General features: G+C 38.9%; 3 protein-coding genes across 14 annotated transcripts in view; all 3 read right to left on the reverse strand.

Moving 5' to 3' along the window:
- Window positions 1-4,728, reverse strand: part of BRIP1 (BRCA1 interacting DNA helicase 1) — a 122,949-nt gene extending 118,221 nt beyond the window's left edge. For 5 of the 10 annotated variants that reach the window (XR_013941193.1, XR_013941194.1, XM_080563008.1 and 2 more), the window contains exons 1-6: window positions 4,069-4,524; window positions 3,068-3,199; window positions 2,204-2,315; window positions 1,470-1,664; window positions 1,062-1,189; window positions 11-145 (exon numbers count right to left, since the gene is read on the reverse strand). Coding sequence is in view for 4 of the 10 variants with exons in the window: in XM_080563008.1 (XP_080419134.1) it covers window positions 11-145; window positions 1,062-1,189; window positions 1,470-1,664; window positions 2,204-2,315; window positions 3,068-3,160 (663 nt within the window). In the remaining 6 variants the exon portion in view is untranslated. The other 5 variants (XR_013941190.1, XR_013941192.1, XR_013941189.1 and 2 more) reach the window with 5 other exon arrangements.
- A 162-nt stretch (window positions 4,729-4,890) lies between these two features.
- Window positions 4,891-21,953, reverse strand: INTS2 (integrator complex subunit 2). Its single transcript, XM_080563009.1, has 24 exons — window positions 21,562-21,953; window positions 21,072-21,210; window positions 20,262-20,364; window positions 19,861-19,974; window positions 19,053-19,183; window positions 18,784-18,957; window positions 18,372-18,598; window positions 17,738-17,863; window positions 17,093-17,164; window positions 16,884-16,998; window positions 16,548-16,616; window positions 15,983-16,117; window positions 15,296-15,472; window positions 14,471-14,579; window positions 13,519-13,623; window positions 12,878-13,042; window positions 12,463-12,664; window positions 12,231-12,356; window positions 10,585-10,774; window positions 9,724-9,969; window positions 8,588-8,695; window positions 7,326-7,431; window positions 6,977-7,153; window positions 4,891-6,403 (listed from the first exon to the last, which is right to left on the reverse strand). The coding sequence occupies exons 1-24, from the start codon at window positions 21,852-21,854 to the stop codon at window positions 6,234-6,236; spliced, it is 3,579 nt and encodes a 1,192-aa protein (XP_080419135.1). The 5' UTR covers window positions 21,855-21,953; the 3' UTR covers window positions 4,891-6,233.
- Window positions 21,954-22,019: 66 nt separating this feature from the next.
- The window catches only part of MED13 (mediator complex subunit 13), a 59,222-nt gene continuing 53,638 nt past the window's right edge, over window positions 22,020-27,603 (reverse strand). For all 3 annotated transcript variants that reach the window (XM_080562995.1, XM_080562997.1, XM_080562996.1), the window contains 2 exons: window positions 26,788-26,888; window positions 22,020-26,144 (listed from right to left, as the gene is read on the reverse strand). In XM_080562995.1, the coding sequence (XP_080419121.1) occupies window positions 26,012-26,144; window positions 26,788-26,888 (234 nt within the window). In that variant the 3' untranslated portion in view covers window positions 22,020-26,011. The remainder of the gene's footprint in view (window positions 26,145-26,787; window positions 26,889-27,603) is intronic.

The following is a 27,603-nucleotide window of genomic DNA, read 5'->3' on the forward strand; positions in this document are numbered from 1 at the left end:
CATTACTTACTGGTTTGGGAGAAAAAGTAAGGTTTTTCACACTTTTTTCAGAATGAACAATCAGCTCCCCATTTTTTCTCTGATTATAAACTTCTAAAGCATCAACTAGCTGGACTCCCTTTGCAAAGCAATGCCGTTTTCTAACCTGTTGGGGAAAAGAAAAAACAAAGTACTGCATTAAAATATATCGGGCTGAAGTATGTGCTTACAATAGCCATGTGTGTTTCGTTTCAGATGTTTTCCACTGGATCTGTTCCAATAACACAGTGCATCATAATATTCATGAAGTTTAACCAAATCTAAGCTACACAAATGTCACTTAGGAAGAGCTATAAAATTCTAATTACTAGTTCAGTACAATAACAAAACGTGTAACAGTTAACTACTGCTGAGCTTTGGGTTTTCTATTTTACACCGTTACAAAACTGATAGAGATTATAATACTATAAATATAAGAAAACTTCCATGGCTAAAATAACAAGAAATAAGTTCAAGCCATATTAATCTAAAAACTTAGACACGGGAAACTGTCTGACCAGTACTCTGAAGCAATTGAAGCTATTTACAGCACACATACGAATATAAGTACTAAATCATGGGATACCAATACTGATGAACATGAAGAAAACGTCACAGAAATACCGCACTCCACATCACAGGCAAGAGATAACTACATTTGAAAGCAGGCATTTTGAAAAGATAATAAAACACAGCTCTACCATGGTATTATTTGTATTTTACAAATATATTTGCAAGAGCATTCAACTCTAGAATCTCATACTTTCACTATGCATTACAGATCAACTGGTGATAAATACACTTTGGGGATATTAAGTGTTTAAACATGGAGGAAGCCATTTAGGACACGGTATTATGAATAATATAATGCCACAATGGGCTCCTTTGTTACAACAAAAATGAACAAAATCTGTCAATCTAAATTATGTCTGTGATATGACTCAACAATTCTCTCTGCCTTTCCCTGAAACGTTGATTGGTATTTGACAGCTTTGTTTGAGAGCTGTGCCTGGGTCATCTTACTGCCAATAAACTTTGCTCACCTGTTGCTCAGTTTCTAAAGGACGAATCCTCTTCCTGTCTACTTGAAAATCATCACTCTCACTTTCACATAGAGATGCCCTTTTTTTGGCAGACAATTTTGAAGCTAGGGTATTGCTTTCCATGCATCCTAAAAAATAAAAAAATGTTTTTTTAAAAAAAATGCATGTCCACTACTAGAAATGCATTAAGCAGCGGCAACATCTAAAAAATAGAATTTATTACAAATATGGTTAAGACACATGATACAGGAAATTTCTAGAGTACCAATTCCATGCAGGGCAGAATCAATGAGCACTCTGCTACTATGATGGTAAAATAGTTCCTGACTTGAAAGCATAAAAAGTGACATTGTTGGCTGTATATTTTACTGCTAGAACGGATTTTTAGCTGCCTATGTACGAAGTTACCTGTGTTTGTTTGCAGGCTTCCAGTTTTTATGGAACTTTCTGTTTCATAATTATTAGAAGAACAAGAAGCACCATGATTCACACTTGTAGCAGCCTCACTGCTCTCCGATTGGGAATGACACGTACAGCGACACAGTGGTAAGGCTTCTGGCTCTTTGTCTTCCTTTTCACATGACGATTTAAGCAGTGATTTCTCTAAGGAAGATAAAGGACACGGTCATTTGTCTTCCATTAAAACCTATTCGGGATTATATGCGAGCACTAGACTTTCACAACCGTTAAGACGAAAGAGTTCATTTAGGTACCAGTTATAAACCTCACATCCCTCTACATGCTACACAGCCTGAACAAGCTGTCATCACTCTTTGAAGAGCTGCAGCGCAAAGAACTGTAACAACTTGCAGAACTGAAAAATACCCCTCTTTTGCAATTCAGTCTGTGTAACTGCCAGCCACAGGTATTTGCTTTTAAAGTTTCAACAGCCGTATAATTCCCTTATGATAACAGATAGCTAAATCCATTTTAACACGACAATTACTTTGCTTAGTAGTACTGGCCGTTACTGTTTTGCTTGCCTAACGCCACGTTGCCAATAAGCCAATACATATAACCATGGACAAAGACCCAGCTAGACTCCTGAAACCAAACGTTCAAAGGCTGAAAAACAACAATTCATTATAACTTACTTTGGTAAAAAAAAAAACACGATGCAAACAGACATTACAACAACTTACCATACATAGACCGCTGCCATGATAATGCAGAACAAAGTAACGCCAAACTTTTGCCGCTTCCTGTGGGGCTCTCCAACAAACAGTGTTGCCTGCTATTTAAGCCCTTAACTATCTTTAAAGAGAATAACAAGAACAAGATCAGAATTAACAGGGAAAAAAAAAAGAGGATATCTTTAACTATGCTTCTAAAAATAGATCAGGACAACTGCTACCTTGTAAAAAACAAAAACAATCCCACCCAATCATCTTTCAGAGTAACCACAGGTCAACCAGCCTTAGCTGTATTTTTCTCAAGAGGAACATGCTCCATAAGGTTCCCTTACAGGGGACTGTGATACGCTTACCCGCGCACAACACCTGATGGAGCTAGCTTGCTTTCTTTAATCTTACAGAGCCAAAACACTGAGAACATGTCAGACAACAAATGCAACTGTCCCACAGAGAAAAAAAAATGTTTAAAACTTCTTAAATGTAAAGTATAATTCTTTTAGAGAAACTCTCATGAAAGTGAAAACTTACTAAGTACTACATCTGTTTAAAAGACATTTACAAAATCTTTTCCTCTTTACATTCTCACAAAATTATATAAAATTTGTATTAGAACATATTTACTTAAATAAGCGTACATGTTACAAAATACAACTTGATTCTTAGCCCTCAATGTTCACAAATCCAAGTGTACTTCAACATTACCCCGTCAGGGGCCAGATATCATTGTACAGCACAGAGACCAGTAAGTTACATTGCACTGAAATTCTCAAGATATTGGAGGCTCCTAATTTAACATACTCGTTTCCTAAAGGCTGACAGGTACTGCAAAGCATAAGCTATTAGCTCAGCAGATGCTAACATGAATCTACTTACAGCATTCATCATAGCAAGCTGTGAAGGGTAAGCCTTGCAAGGGAATATAATCTTCACTCCCCCAATAGTATATTCTGACACATCAGAAGACATTGCTGCTTTTTTTTTCCCCTGCTTATTTCAGGTTTATAACTGCAATAAAAAACAGTATTAACAAGTCAACATTAACAACCAGACGAAGCCTGAAACAACATATGGTACCAAACAAAAACAAGTAGAAACTGCTAACCTGATAAGAGGGCTAAGAGTTCAGCATGTTAACGAAAGTGGCATGTATATGAGTGGCATTTATACTACTTGTCATCTGTTCAGGCTCGGTCCTTGTTACAGATAAAAACAAGTTACCGCCATCTGATGAGTAACAGTAGGAATTTCGGCAATTTTAAAACGACAACAACAACAAACTACGAACGAAATTCATACATCATTTTAGCTTTTACTTCTCAGGTGGAATATTGTTGGGATAAGAGCCTGTATCCATGGACAGCAAATATTTTAGGATATTGAAATGACTATTAAGAAAAAAAAAACAATTTTCCCATTCTGCAGGTCCATTAGCAGAAGACGCTAAAACAGCAAGACGGCGCAAGGCACGATTCAGCTGGCAAGGGTTGCTTGCAGTGTTTATTTTATGGCCATGAGAAAGTACAGTTGGACACTGACTTTAAGAAAGGAATGTTTTAAACCAACACCTTTCTTTTACTGGTAATGCAGTAGTTACTCTGAGGGGGAAATGTGCTGTCGTTCACTCTACTATTCCGTTCTGTTAGTGTTATTTCACGTTTTTCTCGCCCTGGAGAATAAAAGTAAGCCAGCTTCCCTGTCACGCTGAAAATTCTGAATTAAAAACACGGTAGACCTGTATGGCTTTAAAAAAAACGGCTAGTTTCTCAAAGACACAGAAACTCATCTTCCAGGTTTTCAGCGCGTATAGAATAAAAGAGCAGTTTTATGTTGGCGGTCTTCCAGCGATACGTGAACTCGCTAACCTGTGCCCTCACCTGGCTTTTAACGTGTAAACACGGGCACGAGAAAACCACCGCCGTGTACCGTGATTCACCGCCAGCACCGGCTCTGCCAACACCAAGGAAGCCCTAGCGAGAAGAGACGAGACCGGGAGCTCTCGGCCAGCCTCTCCCCTGACACCGCAGCCGGGGAGAAGCTTTCCCTCAAACACTGGGGGTGTGTGGGGGGCGTCTGTTAACGGGGGGCTGCTCGGAACCGAGTTTAAGCGGTCTCTGCCCCAGAAAGCACAACCCGGGGGGGGGGGGGGGGGGGGGGGGGGAATCCGCCCCACAGCGGGCAGAAGGCAGCAGCCAACGGAGGCCCGGGGAGGTGAGAGCACGGCCCGGGGAACCCCGCTGCGGGGCGGGGCAGGGCACGGAGCCCCCGGGGCGCTTTGACCTCCCTCAGGGCCGCCCGCGGAGCCCTCCTCCCCCCTGCCCGCTCCCTCCCCGGGCCGCGCTCACCTCACCTCAGGCGAGGCCGCCCCCGGCAGCCTCCCGCTTCCCGCCTCCCGCGCGGCTCGGCCCCGCCCGCCAATGGGCTGAAAGGGAGGGGCGCCGAGCCGCCACTCGGCGAGCCGCACACTGAGCGGCTCCCACCCCCCCCGCCGCACGGGTAGAGCCAATGGTGATGGGGCGTGTTGGCTTCCGGGTTGCACTCGTTGCTAGGTAACCACGCAGGGCAGCTCCTCCAGCCGCCCTGGGGCTGGAGTTGGGCCTTGGCTGCGCCCCCATTTGCTGCTCCCCCTTTGTTGCTCCCCCCCCCTTACATCAGTGCCTGCAGATCCCTTTCACATGGAAAGTATAAACACCTACGAATCGATTCAAATCGTCTTTTTTTATTTTTTTTTTAAATTTAAATACAAATACAGCATATAAAATTACACGACAGGAAAAAACACCACGTGTTGAAATTATTTACATACATTACACCGAGATGACAAAACCATCCTTGGGAGCCAGAGGGTGCCGGCACACGGTCGGGGCACACCGATGAGCCTGGCACACAGCTGGGAACCAGGCTCGGCCACCCAGCGCTAGCCTCTCCCATTCGCTGTCCATCACAGGAAGCAGACATATGCAAGGCTTTCTCAAGTCACACTAAAGAATCAGACCGTTATTTCTGGAATGTAAACTGGCTTAAACTGAAAAATATTTTACTTAATTAAGGATCCTGGATGTTGTCGTTCAAGAAACAGCAAATCTGGGCTGCCAAGCTTAGCAATCCAAGTGTGTTGAAGTACAACATTCAATTCTGGCACAACAGCCAAACAAGCTTCTTTCTCTGTTGCAGACGCATGTGCTGCCTCACATAAGAGCTTGTGTAAGCTTCAGGAACATTGCACCATAAACGCCCTTCTGCAATGCCCCAAAACATCCGTCAAGGCTAACTGCTGCAGTTGTAAATGAAGGAACAACGAACTGCACGCAGTAAGCACAAAGGATTCTTCAGCCTTCTTGGTCACTGAGCTGTGTGGAACTGCTTTGGTACGGCTGAAATCTGTCATCCCTTTCACTACAGGAAATTAGCTTCTGGCACAGTCGTCTCCAACATTAATTTCTGTTTAAGCTTATCCTGACGACAACTTAAGATACCTTTTCCACTTTATTCCTTTGAGACCAGTTTCAAACTTCCACTGAAGGCTGTCTGATCTTTAAAGTTATTGGTCTCGTGAATTCACATTTTGACCAATGGTTTTAAAAGGGGAAAAAAAAAAGTTAAATCTTTTTCTCTCTGCAAGGTCGTGGGACAGTCATTTATTTGAATTTTAGTAAAGCTTTCCAATCTCAAATTTTTCTTAACCATCATTTTGTCATTTGCTCAACAAATTAAGTACTCACTTCACGGTGTCAGGAAACCTTTTATGGGTGCATTGCTGTATCACAGAGTTGCACAGTGTGTAACCAAGCAAGCCTGAAAGATCACGCTTACTTTCACTGGAAATGATTTACCCGCCACAACAGCCTCAAAAGTTTTCACTGGAAGCAAAACAAGTCTCCTTGAAGTCTTCTTTTAAGAAAGTTCAGACATAACATAACTGAATCCAGTGAAAGAAAAATTTCTCGTGCTCCATCTCCTCAATCCACTTTGGCAGCTCTATCCAAACTTAGACACCATAGGCCATGGGACTAGCTACAGTATAATCTTGTTTGCGTTCTTCCTAAACTCCACTTACGCTCATGTTAATTATTTCAATGATAGTGCTCTCAACACACTGGCATAACTGAACATCAGGGTCCATACTTGCAAAATCCCTTGAACAACTTTTGTAAGGTGAATCTTTACAAAGTCCTGACACCTCATTTGGTTTCTCTTTTAGTTGCTGGAGACCTTAAAAAGAAAAAAAAACATAAATGAATAAATGAATACAGCTGTTATATTACACCCCTAACATAAACGTATGCTATGAAATTGTCAATTTAAACCCAATACATGAAACAGTGATGGTTGATGGTTGAATTGCACAGATTATTTCTATAGATACTACAACAACTTGTCTTTTCCATTTACCTATATCTGCCTCCTTGTTTCTTTTTGTATTCCCTCTTAATCTCTTAAACACAAATATCATAGCATAGATAGCATCAGAGAACACTGAATCACATGAGTAAAACATTTGTGTTAGACAGAAAGACAGAATTACTTGCTAAAAATCAACCAATAGATTTAAACAGTTGTACAAGACCCAGCTCATTTGACTGTGCATTTCCAATGGCTTTCAGCCCCTTCAGCTTTTAACTTCTCCAACACAATAAATCCACTGAACCCTATCCCTTCTGTATTTACAAAATAACAGTAGTACATTTCATATTGCATTTACTATGCTGAAACATTTGAAACATTAACATTATTTTCTCCCTAGGACCATGACGTTACCTTTGAAATACAAGCTGCTTTACTTACGTGTAATAATTGGGTCAAAGTCTCTCGTCTGCGTAGCAACATCAGAGGCACAAACTTGCCCAATCTGTATCAGCAGAGACATAATATCCTCATACAAAGGAGGGAAGGCTTGACAGAATGACACCAAACAAGGCAGGGTTGGCATAAAAAAGGTATAGCGCTTTGACTGGGTTAGAACTATAAAGGAAAAGGAAATGGTTAAGTAAAAAAGCAACTATTATCAAAATCCAGTCAAGAATTGTTACTTTTACAATCGTAATTAACACAGTGGCATTGTGGCAAAATTTTATTCAACCCAGACAAATCTAACTTACTAAACAATGCATTTAGGAGTTGCTGGAATGCTTACCTGTGAGTAGGGTTCCCATCACATTGATAGCTAAACGAGCCACACTGAGAGATTTAGGCAGTGCATATTGGATGCACAAATATGAAAGTAACTGGATAGCAAATATCTGTTAAGTAGGTGAGAGGCAAAAGAAAAAAAAGCAAAAAGTTATAAATTGTTTTGTAGTTTCAATCCGAAGCTCTTCATGTAATTTAGGAGTTAGTAAATATTCCCCACCTTATAGTAAGAAAATAAAAGCAAGAGAAATCTTAAAAATAGTTACTGTGAAATTTTTATGCTGCCGTATAAAAAACTAAAAAAATCAGATGTTTAACATTAAACAATTATCTGTTAGCCTTTCAGAATCTCCATCACAGACACAATTTGTTCCAACATTAACAATGAGCAACAAAACATCACAATTTACAATGTAATCTTTGTAAAAACTGTTAAGTGTCCAATGTGTTCTAGCTTTAACTTTACTTGAGTGCCTCCTCACAAACAGCAACTTAGTATTTCAAGAGGATTACTTAAGAGCAACTAGGAAGTTGGTTTGACTTTTAGCCCAAAAAATTCCAGTTACCTAGGGCTAACCAAATATGTAATCTTCCCTTGTCACAGCATACCAAATCAGTGTCTATAAATTGTTCTAGAAAGTAATCAAACAATTATTTGACATTATTTTTAACAATCATCATGAGAAGGCTTCAAAAATATAGGTGAATATTTAAAAAAAAAAAAAAATCCTGACTCCCTCTTTGCTAAGCTTGCTTCGAGAAGCAGTAGTAATAATCTCTGGAAGAAAGTCCTGGTAGTCAAAATTTTCACAAGAATAAAATTTTGATCTTTAGGCTGCTTCTTCTGTTTTGCAGAGTATCTTTACCAAAAAAGGTTTTCAAAATCTAAACCTTTATGCAAGTTCCTCTAGCTATAAAGTATCAGATAAAAGCTAAGAAGGTAAAACTTCTGCCAACTGATACATAGGCAACATATACAAAAAAGTTGTTATTGAAAGTGCTTTTATGTTCTTGAAAGTAATATTGAAATTCAGGAGCATCTCCTAAACAAGTGTACACAGACATGTCAGCAGAATCGTCACAATCCCAGATTTGGTGGCAGGGCTTTTAATCTAAGGTGAAAGTGCTACCGATACTACCTTAATATACTGGGCAGGTTAGAACGAGACTTATTGTTAAATGATCCTTTTATTTTCTCCCCCTAACCAATACTGCATCGGTGTTAACTACTTACAGTGACTCCCAAACGAGATGACTGCACAGTACCTGTTTTTCAAGTTCAGGCTGGGCAATGAGCTCAGGTATGAAATCCAGACAGATGTGCATTGATGGAATCCCCGCCACTGTCAGTGCCAGAAGTTCGCATGGATAACCCTGTGGGATTAAGGAAAGAAAACAGATATGCCCAAGGTGTTTAAAAAACTCTGCTTCAATTAAAGTTTTAAATTAGATCTGCATTAATGCTTTTTTTTCAAAACAAATATAACTTGCTTTTGTTCAGAAAGACAAGCAACAGGCCTGTACCCCCAAGGCAACATGAAGTAGGCTGGGTGACACACCCAGGGTCTGAATCAGTTCTTTATCCACAGGACTCAACCTATTATTTGCATATAAATTCCCTCTCTGCTCCCCAAACTAAACCAAGCTGCATTGACTCTTTTCTTTTGTGTCCTTGCCCTGCGTTCCAAACACCACTGTAGGCCCCAACTTGCTTATTTCACAACTGCACTATTACAACTTTTCCAGTCACTTAATCAGTTCCAGGTCAAGGCAAATTAACTGCTTTTAGAGAGACTACCATCTGGCAATGAGCGATTTAACACATACCAAAAAACATATTTATATAAAAAATTTGCTAAGCCTCCCCCCCCCTTCTTTTTTGTGAGGGCCTACAGCTGCTGTGGCAGGGGCATCCTTTCTCCTTCCACTCTAAAGAGATAAAGTGTGCCCTAGCAAAAAGGAAAGATAAGAAGAAATTGATATTTGAGGCCAAATTACAGTTTTGAATAATGGGTATATTAATTCAAGAACATGGCCAGAAAAACATTAAACCACACAAGATGTGGAACAAGTAATTACAAGATGAGTACACCAGTTTTCTTTGGCCTAGAGTGGACAACTACTTCAGTATAAATAATGGCAAAGGCACAAACAATGCATGTGTTTGATGATGAAGAACAGGCATACTTTAGCTGCTCCCCTCTCAGCTACAACACCAAACAAAAGCACTGAAATTTGGTGGAAATGTGGGCACTACAAATTTGGGAAGACGGGAAAAAGAGGAGTGTGATTTTGTAATTTGTGAGGAACACAACAATAGCATCCAGCATTCTTTGACCACTTCACGTGGCTCTCTCCTAACCAGAAGAAACATGAAAGAACTAAAATAATGCAAACCAGACCTGGAAATGAACTAGTTTTACTATGTTGGGGTCGGCTATATACATCTGATGCAGCAGACAGCAGATCAGACACTGGACCTCTCGAAGATTGCAGAGCAAGCTATCTTCTTCTTCCTCTACTTCTGGACTCTTAGGACCCGAGGTACTTTGAACGCTCTTCAGCAAACTGTATGTATTACTGCCCTGAGTTTTCTCTTCTTCTGTCGGTAAGCAGATCTCTAGAAGAATCTGCACAGCAGCGCTGTCCTGTGAAGAAAATAAGCAACAGAGCGCACATAAAAAAAGAAATAAGAAACGAAATACAAAGTAATGACAATTTAAGAAACTAAAGGCTGCCAAATGGCTAGAATTACTGGATATAGAATGTTTTTCTGTAAGGAAAAAATAAAACCACAACTCAGTTCAAGAACCATAAACCCTAGAGAACATTAACAAATTAACTGAACAAAAGCTTAAATCCACCAGATTATCATAATCACAGATGAGAACAATCTTTTCAAGGGAATCACGTATTGTTTCAAAATATATCTCCAACGGTCCCCTAAAGCATCCAGATCAGAGAAAAAATGCTCACGGCCATGCAATTCACAGAATTTGGAAGGGACTACACTACCCATTTAAGTATAAAACCTCCATTAACTCAAAAATCATCTTCTAAGAGGGACTCTAGATGTGCCATTCTTCCAGACAACAGTAAGAAGAGAATGTCTGTGAAACAGGATTACTCAGGAATTCCTGAGAAAATATTCAACAATTTGAATGCAGAAAAAAAAAAAGAGATGACCTTTTTATTTATTTTCCATTTCTGTGTTTTGTGATTGTCTTTCCTCATGTCATTTAATATCCATCCCTCCCCCTTACCTGAGCAGCAAGCAATGCATTTTTTAATTCTTCCCTTGTAACTTCTGGGGCTTCTGGACCCATTGCATTATTTTGGGACGGCCTAATGTCCTGTTCTGCTGTTTCTTTTAGGTGAGAATTGAGGTAAGCTTTTGAAGCAAGAAGATATCCATTCAACATGTGCAAAGTTATATCCATCAGAGGAGGGCTCCTAATATAGGAACACATACAATAAAGCCATTTCAGTAAACAGAATAATAGACAGTAAGAGTAAAAACAAACTAAGAACTCCACAAAGATTCACTTGGTTGTACTCTGGTCCATACTAAAGCTGCTTTCTCCAACACAGCAAAATACTAAAGGTCACAAGTCTTTCTGCTGTCCTGCCACTCAGTCCTTCTTCTCTCATGCACGCGTATGCATGCACACACTGTACACAAACAAGGAGCTACTTCAGAGAATAACTGCTGACAAACACAGGAAACTAGAAAAATTTCTGCTCTATGTGAATTTAAACCAAAATAATGATCTGAATGATGGAGAAAAAGTAAGGCAGAGAAGCTCTAAACAACTGCTTCCACAACACTAACATGATAGCTTTCAAACCACATTCTATTATAAATCTCTCTGACAGTTTTAGAAGCTTAGGATTTTCAATTTGTAACCAGGGCTGAATGGACATACATTTAAATATTTCTCCTACGGGTTGGCATTAAAGATGTCATCAACAGAAACTTGAAGTCTAGCAGAGTTGTAGCAAGCCTAATGAAAATTGGATTAACAGCTCAATTGCTAAAAGGCAAAGGGGCAGATGCATACCAACAAGAACATGAAGAACAAATCGAGATGATACAAGCCATTTATTATGAACAGAAGGGTACTAAAAAAAAAAAAAGCAAAAAGGGAAAAAATAAACCACAACTGACAGAAGATGTGAAAAAGAATACAAAAAGGAAAAAAGCTAGAGGCTGAAGTACTTTTACAAGCTGGTCTGCTGCTATCAGTTATGATCATTTCTACTACTAAAATTCTCAGCTTGTTCTTCTATATCAAAGTCATTCTGCAGCTTTACACATCCTCCTCTGTCATCACTGACAGCTACAGGAAGTAATTTCTAAGTACTGCTAAAAGACTTAGTTGAAAAATGAAGCAAATCTACCTCTGCGATATACATCCAGCACCCACTGGCAGAAACCATTAGCCAAAAAAGAGAGTATTTACAGGCCCATGAAGGATGTCAAATGACAATTGTGAAGTCGAAGGATGCTACAGTTACAACCACCACCACCACCATGTGGCAGCAGCCATTTTAAGCATGCTGCAGTGTCTAGAACAAATTCACACACACAAATCTAAAATGGATGATCTATGTGCAAATCTCAGAGTTTCCAGAATAGAACTACATGTAAGGCCGTTTTACAAGACGCTCAGCTGGACAATATGACATGCTCAAACAGCGTGCACAGTTCACTCAATCCTCAGACCAACAAGCTTAATACAAGAATATGGTGCAGCAAAAGATGGATCTTAGAAGCTCGTAAGACTAGTTTGAAAATATTTCAAAGTACTGAACATTTTTAGTTTTCTATGAGACATCTTTATGTACAGCACTCACTATGTACCAATGTAAGTACTGCAGGGCATAAAAAGTTAGCAGAGATGCTTACCTATGAACTCTCTGATCACATCTTAGTACAATCAAAGGATCAATCATCAGATCATTCTGAGTGTACTTCTGCTGTCGGACTATTTTTACTGAAGGCTGCAGAGCATTAACGGTCATAACCCACAACCTAAGATGAGATTATTTTAAAGGTATTTTTAATAGTCCATAAGAAAAAAAAAAGGATTTGTTTGTTGCTGTTTGCAACAGCAAACTAAATAGTATTTTGAGCCTACCTTCTCGGCATCACAGTGTTAAGAACCATCCAAAGTTTATTGACGGTCTGAAGAATCCTCCGAGGGACTCCAGCATTCAGCAAGCAATTCATATTTGATGTCAATACTTCTGCATATGGGATCAATTCACCAGCTGAGAGAAGTGTTAAGTGTTCTAAAATCTGCATCAGCTGGGTATGATTTCCAGGCAGCATGGAAAATGCTATAAAACAAAGACAATGGTAAAACTGGACTTCTGACGTTTTTGCTGACTTCTTGACCTGAGGACTCACAAGTTAACGAGCTTGCAGCAGAATATTTTGTTTGATCATACCGCGTTTGCATGAAGAAATTAAATGACTATGCACTTCCAAACCCACTACATTCCTTCCACCAGTTTGGAAAGCGAATTGCTTTCTTCAAACAAAGCTTTTACCTTCCTGGAGCTGTTTAGGAGAATGATTCTTCGCAATGTTTGTAAGAAGCATCCTCCTCAGTAAGGCATCAGTGCCTGTGATCTGTTCCTCACAGATCCAGTCTTCCACGATGCAGAGGTGAGGGTAGTTAGTTGCAAGAAGGCGTAACAGTGCAGAATGCAAGCCTTTAAGGGCATTAAGAAAGTATACACTTTAGATTTAAACAGCTACATTAGTCACCTGAACACATCTGTGGCTACCATTTCAACAACAGATCTTAACTGAATCACTGCCAAAATGTTCAGTGAGCTTGCACATTTAGAGTCTGAAATTCTACCTCCAACAGAAAGGAAAAGTTCAATCTTGGGAAGGTGGGAGGACAATACAGTAGCTTTTAAACTTAGCCTGAAACAATTATAAATTCTCAGGTAATTCCCATGCTAACTACTCCAGGTAGGTGAGGACTACTCTAGAAAGAACTACCCTCCTCAAACTTTCACTGTTACTCTTTACATTTATCTGTAATTTCACTAGTTACTATTGACGCAGTTTAAAAGAAACAAAAAGGCAAGCACACTATGAAACAACCAACAGCAGAAGAGCTGGAAACAAGCTTAGCTTTCTTTCTTCATGGAGGTTAGACTTTGATGCACAGATATACCTCCCAGTTCCTGCTGCAGTCCTTGGGCCTGCCGGATGAGGTACTTGATTGGAATCTGATCCATTAACGCTGAAGAGTACGACTTGGGTTTTCTTTGCATGGCAGCTATAAGGGAATGGGAAAAAACCCACACATAACAGTTACAGTGTGAAAAAATATATATTTCCCTGACTAAATCAGTAAGTTAAATGTAAGACATTAGCCCCTATATTATTCAATTAAAATAGAGAAAACCCCTAATAGCACACCTCATTCCTGGTAAAGCATTAAGCTAAGCCCTTTAGGAAACAATTTCTGTGAACATTTCCATTTAAAGATTTCCCTGTCGTTTAGATTTTTCACAACATCTTCACACTATTTTTGATCAAGTCCAACAGATTTTGAGATCATATTCAAATCTGCACTGTTTTTATTCAACATTAAAAAAGCAACCACTAGATATAAGTACTATGTTTTCATTGAAATGAAACTCAGTCAGTAACATACACAATATTCTTTTAAAAGCCCAAATTTTAAGGGTAAAAAGGGATCATTCAGCCTTGCCAACTATAAAATTATAAAATTGCCAGCCTAAAGAGATGTGCTTAGTTTGCTGACACATGAACAAATGAATATCTAAAGTGATTAAGAAGTCTTAGTTATTTGTTGGTAATATTTATCACATGGTCAAAAAAAATTTATTAAAATATAGAAATACATTTATATAAATATAATTTTTTTTTTGGCTAGCTTGGATCTTTTTCAATCTGGAAAATCAATTACTCAATTATGGAGTTTTAGCAGAAAGTTTATCTGTTTAATTTCTGTGGCAGTGCTGCATTTACTACAAGAATCTAAGCTTTTCATACTGTGCTTCAATCTGACAGCAACATAAATTTTGGTTATTGTAAGAATTCCTCTAGTTGCATCAAATTTTTAAATTGCTATTTTTCAGAGATGCATTCACATATACCGAGTGTCTTTGTGTTTGCCAGAAGTGCTTCTTCGTACGACAGGACATAGTAGAGGACAAGCAATTGCGTTGTGATGCTGTAACGCTGAGTAAGACGAGTATTTTCTCCCTGTATAGAAAACCACATAAAAAAGGTCATGTTGTATTTCTGATTCCTGAGAACAAAAATTTGTATTTACCTGCAAATATGAAGAAGGATAAAGCAATAAACCTTGTATAAAAATATCAAGCCATAGGAGGTCCAAGCTGAAAGTTGCAGATTTTTTTTTTCTTTTTTTAAATGAGTTTCAAACATAAAAGGTATTTTTGATGTCTTGGAATTCCCAGGATTCCAGCACAAGTTAATGTTTACTACTCATTCAACATGCATTCAAGCTACCCACACTTCCATCAAAAAGAAGATGTTTCTTCCAAAAACAGCTAGAGTGCTTCAATTACATAGTATTTTTGATCTAAGAAGGCCAAATCAGTACAAAAATTATACATATCCAAGATAAACAACTCCTCTTTCCAATTCATTTTCCTGTTAGGAAGAACCTGTGATTTTTAAGAAGTGTTCTAATTTGCATTTTTAATAGTGTGAGTTGATTACTTCCCAAAGAAAAGGGTAAAAGGGGGACAAATATCAATTCTCCGAGAAATCTAGGTAGCACTAACAAGACTCACTTATAAACACATGACCATCAATGCAGGGCAACGAGTATATAAGGACTAAAGACAAAAAATTAGACAACTTACAGAATCTGAAACAAGCATATCTACAATATACTGAACCACACGTACCTTGACATGAAACTACATGAAAGAAACAAACAAATCATTTACCCCAGTGAGTCCCTGGAAAACATTCAGTATCTCCTGTTCCGTGACAGGCTGATTTGTGGCTTCTGGGTTGGATTTTGATGCAGGAGTAAGAATAGAGTTAATGTAGACATCAATAAGAGGAAGCAGCTGAGGATGGAGTGGAGTGGTGGTTTCACAGAGCTGCCGATAGATCCAGTCCTAGAAAAAAAACACGCCACTATGTTTAGTTTCAAAGCTGACAGGTAATTCTTTTGTTTGCAAGTACCTTCCGCTTTAACTAGTTACAAACAAATGTATTTGAATGAGGTTTTGACTTTGGAAAGTATAATACCTGTTCTGAGTTGAATGGAGTCACAAACTGCATATCCCGAAAGAGCTTTCTCTGCTCTACGAAGATCTACCAATAAAGCTTGTGTCCTGGCTGAAAACATTGCTCAGACCATGATTTTACTAAGCACAGAAAATTGACAGGGATAACCTTCTAATTATATGTAACGTAACTAACTTCAGACTCCTGGATTACAGAGCTATAACTAGGTATCCTAACTTAATATGTTGTCCCATCTTAAATCACATGGTAATAGGCTGTAAGATTCATGAATAATTCTGTTCATGTTGTAACTTCTCAGGCAATTCTACCAAAAAATGAAGCTTGCAAAGCCTAGTCAACATCCAAAACAGAGAACAGAAATAAAATGAATGGCATACCTTAATGGATACTTTGTGCTTGGTGAATGACCGGCTTCTTAAAAGCTGGTAAATGCAGTGAATAGGTAAAAAACCAATAATGTTGGCACTGAGATTGCCTGTAACCGGCACACGAACTGCATGGGCTGTGACAACCTAAAAGAAAGTTATAATTACCAAGAAAAATACCACAAAAAACTATATATCACTATATCACAATGCATAAGCACAACGTGACAAAGCTGCACAGCTGCATCCTTTCAGGCATTTATTTATTTTTGGTTGTTTGGTAGCTGAAGAACACTTTTATGTAGTTTAATACAGTATATGCAAAACTGTAACAGGCATACTACATTTATAAACAATTCTGGACTATTTTTCTCTTTTGCTTTCCCATTATTTAAAAACAGCCTAATGTTCAAAACACATAATTAGATCACTGTACAAAATGAAAAGGCCAAAGTTCTTCATTATAAGGAGGGTGCAACTTCTTGTAGGTCAAACCAAAGTGATTAAAGAAGAAAAAAAAAGAAAGAAAAAAATGACAAAGCAAAGGAAAAAAAATAAAGGCTTAGACTTCAAATACCTGTTCGGTGAAAATCTCCTGCGTGAAGATTGTCTTCATTCTGCTCAGAGAGCTGGGCTTTATAACAATCTGAAACAAACAAACAAACAAAACTACTTCCAATTTTAAGTTCTAACTTTCTTTTAAGTTCTGTAAATTTATTTTATTAACTGTTAACTTTTTAAAATTTGTCTTCATTGTGGTACGAGGAAAAGATTCACATATCTAAACTGAGTAATGAAATTAACTAATTTAAGTTAGTTAGTTACTCATTTCTTGCGTATACGTTTACTCAGGTACTTTAGCAAAACCAAAGTTTTTTATTAAAATTAAAGTAAATACTTTAGAAAGACTTACTTTCATTCCCAAAGTGGAGCAGACCAAATCAATGATAGCACTGAGCTGATTACTGTGGAAATACATGGCTACCAAGAGAAGCATCTCTCCAAAGGAAGCAGACACACCAGAAATGCTACGATAACAAAGAGGAAGAGTTAATTCCCAACAAGACATAAGTAAATGTGAGAATACTGGAATCACTAAAAACAAACGAAGCCTGCTCTCACCTTTCAAAGTAAGCTTCTTCCTTTATCATCCAACTAAGCCACATTACCATGAGTTGCTCCTGTTCTGGTGTACTGCACAAAGAAATTACATAAAAGATCCATTTCCCAGGAATTACAGTTAGTTTAACTAACAATTACTAACAGGAAAAAAAAAACCAACACATTATTTGAGGAATCTTATACCAGGATACTTTCTGTCACTGTCTACTTCGCATCAACAGCTGATAAGCACTGATACTTAGCATGAACTTCGAAGTCTGGGCAAGAGTCCAGCTGTCAGGCAATTTCCTGTCTTGAAAGCACACAGCAAAAAGCTACATCCATTAAATAACTACGTTGCTACTTTTTTGAATAAGGTCCCTAAAGAATTTAGCTATAAACATGTTCAATGGAAAAGTAACTGGTGAGGCCTACTTTAGCCTTCAAAAACCACTCCAAACTAAGCTACTGCCAATACTCGCCTCAAAAGACTGGCTACCAGCAAGTGGGTGAGCAGAGCAGTTTCAGACACTTATAGCAGTGTGAGATAAATCCCTTCTTAGTATAAAGAATTAGGAGAGGAAAAACTGTGCATCTCTGAAGGTCATTGCCTTAATTGTGTTAAAACAGTAATATCTTTACCAAACTCCTCCTTTATTGAGGTACCTGACAAGAGTGGAGAAGGCCAGAAGCATACAAAAGGAAAGAGAAACAAAGCGAACACCAGCTGGAGTTGCAGGAGGCCGGCTGGTCATCAGCTGCAGGAGCTGCTCAGCTTCTTCATCAGTTGGTCTGAAGGAGGGGAGAGAACACTGATCATTTAACAGCCATTTCCAACCTCATCACAATGGTTAAAGATTAAGTTTTCTCTGTTATTTAATCTGTTTATCAAGTTACTATCAATATATGAATATCAAGATTAACTGGCACTTCTCTTTGAACTTGAGAATCCCAATAAAAATCTCTGCTAAGAGATAACAACAGTGAGAAAACTTCCCCAGGACATTAGCATGCCTATTGGTACAACACACTTTGAACCAAAACTAATGTTGTATGAAGATGCTACATTAGCGCTCTCTAAAACGTAAAACTAGAGAAAAAGAAATTCAAAGTTCATATAAAGTACGTTGCTAGACTATTCAGCTGTTCTACACCCTTAGGCCTAGACTTATTTTAATGAAATCTGTAACGCTGATTTTGCAGCATTAAACAGAGGAACTCATTTCATGCATTAATATTATTTTAGGTTAAAAAAAAATTGATAGTGAGTAAAAACACAGAGCATTAAAACATTCATTACTTCAGCCCAGCTATTCCCATCAAAGCGCAATAGAGACGTAACAATGCGCTGGCTTTCACGACATGCTCTTCCTTCAGTCCCGAATACACAGACACATTTGGCTCCATATCAACATCTGCTTCTTCAACAATGTGTGTGCTGCGAACCGTGGGAAGGATTCCCATGAGCTCCAGGAGCAGCTGCCTCCTCATTTGCCAAAGCACAGAACTGATATTATCTCTTTTTCTCTGTGTGAGAGGTTAAAAGAAGAGAACAACAATATAAAATCCATCTTATCAGACACTACATTATAGAAGAGCCTCCATAATGATGAATTCAAGAAAAAAAGAAGAGACTGGGAAGGAGTGTTTTGTGTTTTTTTTTTTTAAATAAAATTTTCACCAGGGGAACATGCAAGACATGATTGTCTTACCTGTTGGCCATTTCGGATAAATGTTCCAAACCAAGTTCGAACCTTTGCATTTGTTCCAAGTAGCAAACCACTCACAAAACACACCAGGTCACTCACTCCATCATCTGAAGATTCATTTTTGGTGTGATCCAGGGTCAAAGCTACACCAAGACCTGGTAGATGGCACTCTTCTACCTAGATAAAATGTCCAGGCTCAATTATCTTTTTACCATTCCAATAAGGATGACACATATGAATCATGTCTCATGACAGGTGAGTTACAGGCTTACCACCATGCCTCGGACCCTCAGAGCTTGGGAAGGGTTCATTTTACACAGGTGACGGAGCGCTTCTGTTCTACGACGGCCTCCAACACTTTCCTCATCCTGCCGTTCACCATTCTTAATCAAGCCTCTACAGACTAAATATCCAACGGGAGGTGTTAGTAAATCTGACCCTTCCAACAGAAAGTCACATATCCATAAACGCAAAGCCAAACCATTTTGTTCGTCTCACTATGATTTATTAGCAGGGCTACTCCAAGAACTGGTTATTAACACTGAGTAGGACAAACAAGTAAATAGTCTTTCTCCTCTGAGAAATTACAGGATCTTTACAGATTTACACGTTATCCAATTATTACTTATACTCTATCTAACATAACCTGTGCATCTGGCAGCCTTAGAGACTGAAATCTTACTGCAGGGTACAGGATATGAAAAGGGCAATGTCAATACAAATTTTTCACATCATAATACAGCTCAATCTGACGGACAGGTACTATTAGCAAAGATAGACCAGGTTCATCATCCCTGTCATTCACTGCCTGAGTCAGCCTTTAGAAAGGTGACCTACAGAGGAGAAGCTGCAACATGCACACAGTGAGTCTACAGTTAGGCTGCAAAAAGGGGAGTGAACGTGATGAGAAGGGGAGGCCTATCAGCGTCTGTAAGTATAAACGCATTCAATTACATTTCATAAGCTAAGCACTCATCAGTTCAAATATTCACAATATATGGTTTAGCCTAGAATGAACTTTACTGCTAGAAACTATTTCAAATCTTTATTTGTAAGCTGGACAAGAAGAAACTAACTCACCCTCGTTAAAGCTATCAGGAACATTGGCCACCAGGAGGCAGAGGAACCAGGCTCCATTTTTAACATGCAACAAAGCTTCAGCTACATCAACTATGGGCAACAGTGATGGCAGCTCTGGATAAAAAGTTTTAAAAGTTACAGAGTTTCACTATGAAACAAATAAAAACTTGCATTTAATATGCATTTAAGTAACATCTCAAATCAATGAATGAAAAAAACTACCTGTGGTTTATTTCTCTTTCAAAAAGCTATACAGCAGAGATTAACCTTAAATCTGTCACAACAGCTCAAAAAGTTTTATATTTTTTTAAGTTTATAAGAAATTATGATGGTTATGAAGTCAAAAGTAATACAACAGTAAAACAACTAACTATATTTGTAGTTTTTATATATACATATACCTGCTTGCAAAATACAGAGAACATCTGCTGCCTCTTCCAGATAGACAGGACTCTCAAAGAGCTCTGAAGATTTGAGAAAAAATTCTCCATTTGATTCTGACACCTACAAGACATTATTCATCATCACTGAACAAGTTTTATGAAACAATTTGTCTGATCAGACTTTCCTTGTTTCAAATTCAACAGATTTAATGTATTAAGATTGCTAAAAACGTGTAATTAGAAACACAGAATTGTCAAGAATACATTTAGAATAATAAATATTTACTAGCAGAAGTACTTCAATACAAGTACTATTATTGTTTCTTTCTAGAAGAAAAACACCTGAGAATTCTAAAAACATGTTAAGTTCACACAAGGAAAATAAAATATAGAAGAAAATAAAATATAGAAGAAAAAAATAAGAGAAATATGGTAGCTAACATTATACTGCAATAAGAGTAAGAACACAATTTCATTTTCAAATGTAGTTTCTGCACTGATGCATCACAAAATCACGTTATATTTGAGTAAAGCATGTTATAAGATACACCAAGCAAATATTACATTAGAAAAGATTACCCTTATTTGTTCTGAGGAAGAAAGACTTCCTCTAGGACATTGGGTTCACAAGGAGTTTAATCACAAGCCACTGTTCGATAAAATGGAAACTGTAAACCTTGGTGCAGCAGGTAAGATCTGGAGTACTCACAACAGCAGTGGCAGTGGTAATGTAACGGGGCAGTACGTTAACTTATTGAGAGCACAGCCTTCTGGTTCTTTGTCTTGCTAATATAAAATTCACAACTATCCAGAAATGAAGAAATATACCTTATTCATAATTGCCAGTAATTCGCTAAGTACGAGCCGGAGCCGGCGAGGCGAATCGCTGTGCTCAAACTCCAGCGTCAGGCCATGCTGCAGCTGCGACACCAAGATGCTTTCTCCACTGCCTCCTCCTAGCTTGTGCCTACCAGACGATTAAAACACAACAGTTACCACGTTTTTTGTACACGCTGACAGCTTTTCAGGTCAAAGACGACAGTAATTCCACAGGAATTTCTTCTATCACGCTAAAGGTTGGACTGTGGTACCTGTAGAGCGTTAGCCAACCTATTTAGGTGGATTAACGTGGTGTATTCAGAAAATACCAGCAGAATGCCAAGGGTCTGTGCCCCCCACAGCCCAGCCAAGGGCCGAGGCAGCTCCTCCGCCCCTCAGCACGTACCGGCTGCCTCCCACCCCCAGCAGCACCGAATAAACCGAATAAAGCCGCTGGAGAAACCGCAGGGAGGCCTCCGGCAGCCGCCCGGGGAGTTACCGGAGCTGCTGCTCTTTGCTGGCGTCCTGCTCCAAGGCGTGAAAGTCGACGGAGAGCAGGGCCACGATGGAGTTGACCGCCTCGACGCCCGAGAGGAGCCGCAGGATGAGCTTTTTGTCCTGCGCCCAGCTCTGGCTCTGGTCCGCGGGGGCGCAGAGGGCCATGCGCACCAGGCAGGGCAGCAGCAGCCGCAGCTCGGGGTCGCTCAGGGCGGCCAAGCGCACCACGTCCACCTTCTGCATGGCCTCGAAGGCGTAGGGGCTGACGAACTGCAGCCCCGAGCACTCGGCCATGGCGGCGGCCAGCCCCGGGTCCCCTCAGCCGGGCGCTGCCAGCGGCGCGAAGCAATCGCGTCACGGCCCTGAGGGGAGAGGCGGCGGCGGCGGCGGGCGGGAGGCCCCGGCCCGCCCCTTCCTCTCCCTCCCTTCTCCCCGAGAGGAAATAAGGAGACACCGCAATCAAGGCTTCATGAATAATTTATTCCATTGGATTTTTTTTTTGATTTTTTTTTTTAAAAAGTATAAACCTTTTTTTTTTTCTTCTCATTTCCTCAATCACAATTTGTACAACTCAGTGTTTATGGCATTCGGCAGCAATAGTGTTTGTTCCTTAGTCACTTTTATTTTGTCATGATAAATACGACGGCTTGGACCATTAAATGTCACAGCTGTGAGAGAACGTAAATTAAAAAAAAAATAAAAAAAAAATAAAAATAGAAGACAACCCTCCCCTTGGCGCGCCCCGGGTGTTGTGAGGGGGGCAGTGAAGGTGACATGGCTCCCAGGTTGGCGCCCGGCCCTCACGTCCAGTTCGCTCCGAAAAACCTCAACGCTGGAGCACAACGGCCTGAAACCGTGACCCTGAGGAGTGTGGCAGGTCCCAAATCCAGTTCTACTGTAAATTTAGCTCTATGCCACTGAAAATGGAAAGTACACCCACAAACAATAACGACAACGATAACAGTAATTAAAAAAAGTATGAAGCATAGTCCTGGGTCCTTTAATTAGTTAAAAAAAAAAAAACACCTTCCCAGTTGGAGGTTGTTGAGACAGTAATGTCAGACATGTCACCTAATTGAGAAAAACTCTCAAAAGAAACCCAGATCGAAACATTGTTTATGCAGCATTACTATTAAAACAGACTGATATGCTGTGCCATACTGTTGTGCAGCAAATTATATGGTGCAATAGCATTTTAAAAACATTTTACTCTTTCTGAAAGCTTTAAAATAATGCAACATAATATTTTGATATTACAGTATTAACAAATAGTGCTTGATTAAAGACATCTGCTAGTCTTCATAGACACATGAAGTTAAAATTACCATTGGAGGTAAATATAGAAATACAATAATCTGCGCCATACTGACAGCTAAGTAAGAACATAGCTGAGGATTTAAATATAAATTCATTTTTAATTATTTCAGGAAATGTTAGAAAGATCTAAGTGTTAGAGCTACTTTAAAATGTAAGGGTTGTTTGCAAGTACAAGTGGTGGTCTGCTGCTCTAGCACAGTGCTCTCAGAAATCTAATTCAAGTAATAGCAATCCAAAGGTGACTAAATGGCTTAAGTACAATATAGCCACATTAAAAAACATATTTTTAATTGGAAAACAACAAAAAAAATAACTTTGTGGACAGACAAAAAGGAGTTAAAGTTCCACAGCTACTTGACAGAGCACTGCCAGGAACAACATTTTCTTGCAAGACCACTTTGAGAAGCCAGAGATGTAGCTTTCAAATCTTTAAGACCGTACTTGCTAAAACACCCAAGTTATTGGCTTGTGGCAATTTTACTTATAAACCAGCAACTAGGTGCACTTAAAACAGTTAAATGAAAGTAACTAACAAAAATGCATACCCAATGTAGTAGTTGGTTCCATGGTGCTGGCAATTTTGATACGCACATTGCCGGCTGTAACTATCACTGCAGAAATGGCCCTCCTAATATTTTTTAGTGGTTGCAATATTTTAATTTACTTATAATTTACTTTAACTGCAGGGGAAGAGATAAGAGGGAAGGGGACGGGGTGACCGCACATGGGAAACTGACAGCTTTCACAGTTGGAGAGTTTCACAGGGAAGGCTGTGGTCCAGATAACAGAATACAGTTATATCAACGTTCAGGCAGCTGATTCACTTACCTTTGTGAACACAAAAAAAAGCCACACCAAAACCCAGCCCTTGGAACTTGGCTAACTGAGCCAGGGTTAAAAATGGCCACTTAAGCAACAGAACTTAAAAAAAAAAAAAATCTAGGACATATGCTCTGAAAATTCCAGTTTTAGGAGCACTTTTCCACTTCAAAAATCTCAGCCAAATGAGGAAAAAAACACCTTCAGTAAGACAAAAAATGTGCTGCTTAATCTACGGTGCATTATCATTATGAGGCTAAAGTAATGGTCAGACCCAGTTATTAACTCTATTTATCAAAATATGCTCACTGCTGATTGCACTCATGTTATTTTGAAGAAATGACTGAAAACTTTCATCACCAATTGTACAACTTCTTTATACAAAAACAAAAAGGTTGCTAATATCGTATATACAAGATTCAAGGAGACTGTTCATAAGAAAAATTCTCAGGCAGGTATTTTGCATTTACAAAACCATAATTTTCATTAACACAGTACGTTTTGTAAATGCAAGTGATTTCTTCCTTGTAGAGGATTAACAGTGGGTGCATGAATGGATCTTAAAACTTGCTCCTTTAAAAGGCTGAAACCAGCTAGATGGTCAGTGTTAAGACCCAGGACACGGGTTATTCTAACAGGCTCACACGAGCACTGCAGGAGTTAAGTTTTTAAATCTGGCAGTCAGAAGATGAGGAACCAAGGAAAAGCATATGCAGTTGCTCTTCAGCACCCGTAGGGGCTATTTTAGAGCAGCATCAGACATTTGGCATGTGCTAGGAGAAAGGAAGGAAGCTGCTGAGGAAAAAATGGTGACTAAACAGGAGGAGAGGTTTACCAAAGCCTTGTGATTTGTCAGTCCCTTCCTTAGAGAGGGCTAAGCCTCCTTGGCACATGCCCCAGTCTGAAAAGGGGTTACGGGGAAGGCCATATACACTGATACCTGGTACCTTCACCACAGTGCCAAAGATACATGAACGTGTTCAGGGGTTTGTGTTTGGTTGTTTTTGTTTTTTTTTTTTCCTTTTTTCTTTGTTTAGTTTTTTTGTGTGATTTTTTATTTATTTTTTTTACTAGTGGAATAAAATCTGAATACCAGAATTCACTGAGAATCTATATACACCACATTTTAGTTAAACACACACCAATCTTAAAGTCAAGATTGACTATTTTTGCATTTGTAAAATGGCTAGAGCTGGGCTAAATTTCAGCCTTACAGAAGACTTTGGGTAAAAAGATTTTTCTGTGTGTTCTGCTTCAAATTTGGTGTTTTATCACAAGTGAAAGAAACTAATGCAGCCACCACAGTGCCAAGAATATCTAGGTAACAACAATGCACAATAGATATTCTTGTAATAATAAAACTTGTACACTGGAAATAGATCTGAGAATCTAGCCACAGCCCTGAACCATAACACAAACTTCAATTGAAGAGTTTATTCATTTTATTCTCACTACAAGTTAAACCACCTACAATATCACTTATATATTGCCATTGTTACTCTGTAAAGGTGTGATATAAAATGCTGTAAGACCCGGTACCTTTTCAATTTATATAAACACAGTGAACTTCATTACTGTACATGTACTCTGCAACTACAGCTTAGCTGTAAATCCCCCACACACAATGGTATGGACATTAACCCCTCTATCCCCATTAAACTGTACATCAAGACAATACAAATTTACTGTCCCCACCCCACCCCCTTACAAAAAAATAATACTCTAAAAGCAACCTACTGCAACTTTTAATTAAGACGATTACATATATTTTAGACCAATTGCTTTAAAGCAAGAAGGCAGTATAAACCTTCTAGGAAAATTTTTATAAAAGAGGTTAAGAAATATAAGACAATTTATACATTTAAAAACTTACAATAAATAAGAGATGCAGGCATTTTTGAATACTAGGTACTATAATCCAATACAAGAACATCTTGATGTTCTGAAGCCATAGGTTGAAACTTATTGTTCCTCGTGTTTCTTCTCATCTCCATGCTTTTAATATTCATTAACCATGACTGGGTACTATGGCTCATTACTCTTCACAAATACTGTGACTGGGGAAAATGGTTAATTCTGCTACTAAAAATGTTATAATACACTTTCTGATCATCATTCTAAAGCGTCCCCCATAGTCAGTGACTCAAAGACAGCAGGGTAAATAGGTACCCCTCTCACAAGTCAAAACAATATTTGCTGGAAGTAACAAGATTCATACCCCACCACAAACAACTTGCACTGAGAAGAATTTTAACTTAGTCCTGCAGTGAAATATCCCTTTTCCTCATTTTTGTCTTGCAAAATTCAGATGAAGATCACAGCATATTCATGATAAAGTTATACAACTGATTCAGCACCACAAAATGAATTGGGAGACATGACCGTCTGTCCTGGGTTGCAGGATCACAGGTTAGCCAGGAGAGTGCATTGTACTGTTCCAGAACAAACCTGAAAAGCAAAACAAGCTTCCATTAAGCCAACAGATTTTTTCCTCCCCAGTATTTTACAGTCCTAATATAATACAGTTTCTTTGGTATTAGGCATGTATGCTTCCCAACATTCTAAAATAACATGCTTTCAGAAATATTACAAGCACATCAAAGCTGAAGTTTATTTCAGTAGAAAACAGTCATTTTAATTGTCGATGCTCATTAACGTTGAGGTTCACGTATTAAAAACACAAAGGAATCTTTTTTCAGTGTCCTATGTTTACATGACTATCTACACTCTTGTACTTCAGCATTTCAGTATTCCCACAACCCATACAAAATTCTGGTTTAAGTATAACCATCTTCCACTCATTTATACACTATCTTCTGGTTTTGATGAATTCACTGTTTTTCAAATATTTTCAGTTGTAATCAACTTCAATTAAAGAAGGGCTTAGTGATCTTTGTATTTAACTGCACTGTGCTGTGGTAAAGCCATCTTTTAATCAGTTAAAGCACAGCAGTTTATATTGTGTTTGTGACGTACCAAGGACATCAGCAGCACAAAGAAGCAACAGCAAGAAAAACAAATATGTAGACCTATTGCAGCAATATTAAAGATGAAATGCACGATATTTTTGCAAATGATCAATCATAAATACCTGAGCACATCAGAAGTTTGATTAGAATCAAGTGGATGGGAGTGTTTACTGTGGAGTAGCTCGTCTGATTGCACTGAAGGCACATGGAGGTGCAAAGAGGCCTAAGAAAGGAACAAAGATGTTAGCAGTTAGCGTCTGATTAAACTACTTTCTTCCCTTTGTACCACTGACCCACATCTTGCAACCACCTTCCGTTCTCTGACACACTAGCTAAAATAAATCTTAGCTTTATGCAGTCAGTAAGTGCAGGACTTCTCTCTCCTAAGTTGTATTACGCTATTAGCATTGTGCTTTTAAGAAGTTGTTTTAAGATGCCTTTGCCTACATTAAGTAATTATTAAAAAGACAACTCAAGCGTCATAAGATTCCTATTAATACACAGCCTTTATAGAATCATAGAATGGTTTGGGTTGGAAGGGACCTTAAAGGTCATCTAATTCCACCTTCCACTAGACCAGGTTGCTCAAAGCCCCATCCAAAATGGCCTTAAACCCTTCCAGGGATGGGGCATCCACAAGTTGTCTGGGCAACCTGTTCCAGTGCCTCAACACCCTCAGAGTAAACTTATTTCAAATATCTAATCTAAATCTACCCTTTTTCAGTTTAAAACCACTACCCCTCATCCTATCACTCCTGACACAGGGTCCCTCCCCAGCTTTCCTGTAGCCCCCTTTAGGTACTGGAAGGCTGCTATAAGGTCTCCCCAGAGCCCTCTCTCCTGCAGGGTGAAGAACCCCAACTCCCTCAGCTTCTCGTCATAGGAGAGGTGCTCCAGCCCTTTGATCATCTTTGTGGCCTTCCTCTGGACTCATTCTA

This window comes from Anser brachyrhynchus (assembly GCF_964034855.1).
Source record: "Anser brachyrhynchus genome assembly, chromosome: 20".
Classification (NCBI taxonomy): Eukaryota; Metazoa; Chordata; class Aves; order Anseriformes; family Anatidae; genus Anser; species Anser brachyrhynchus.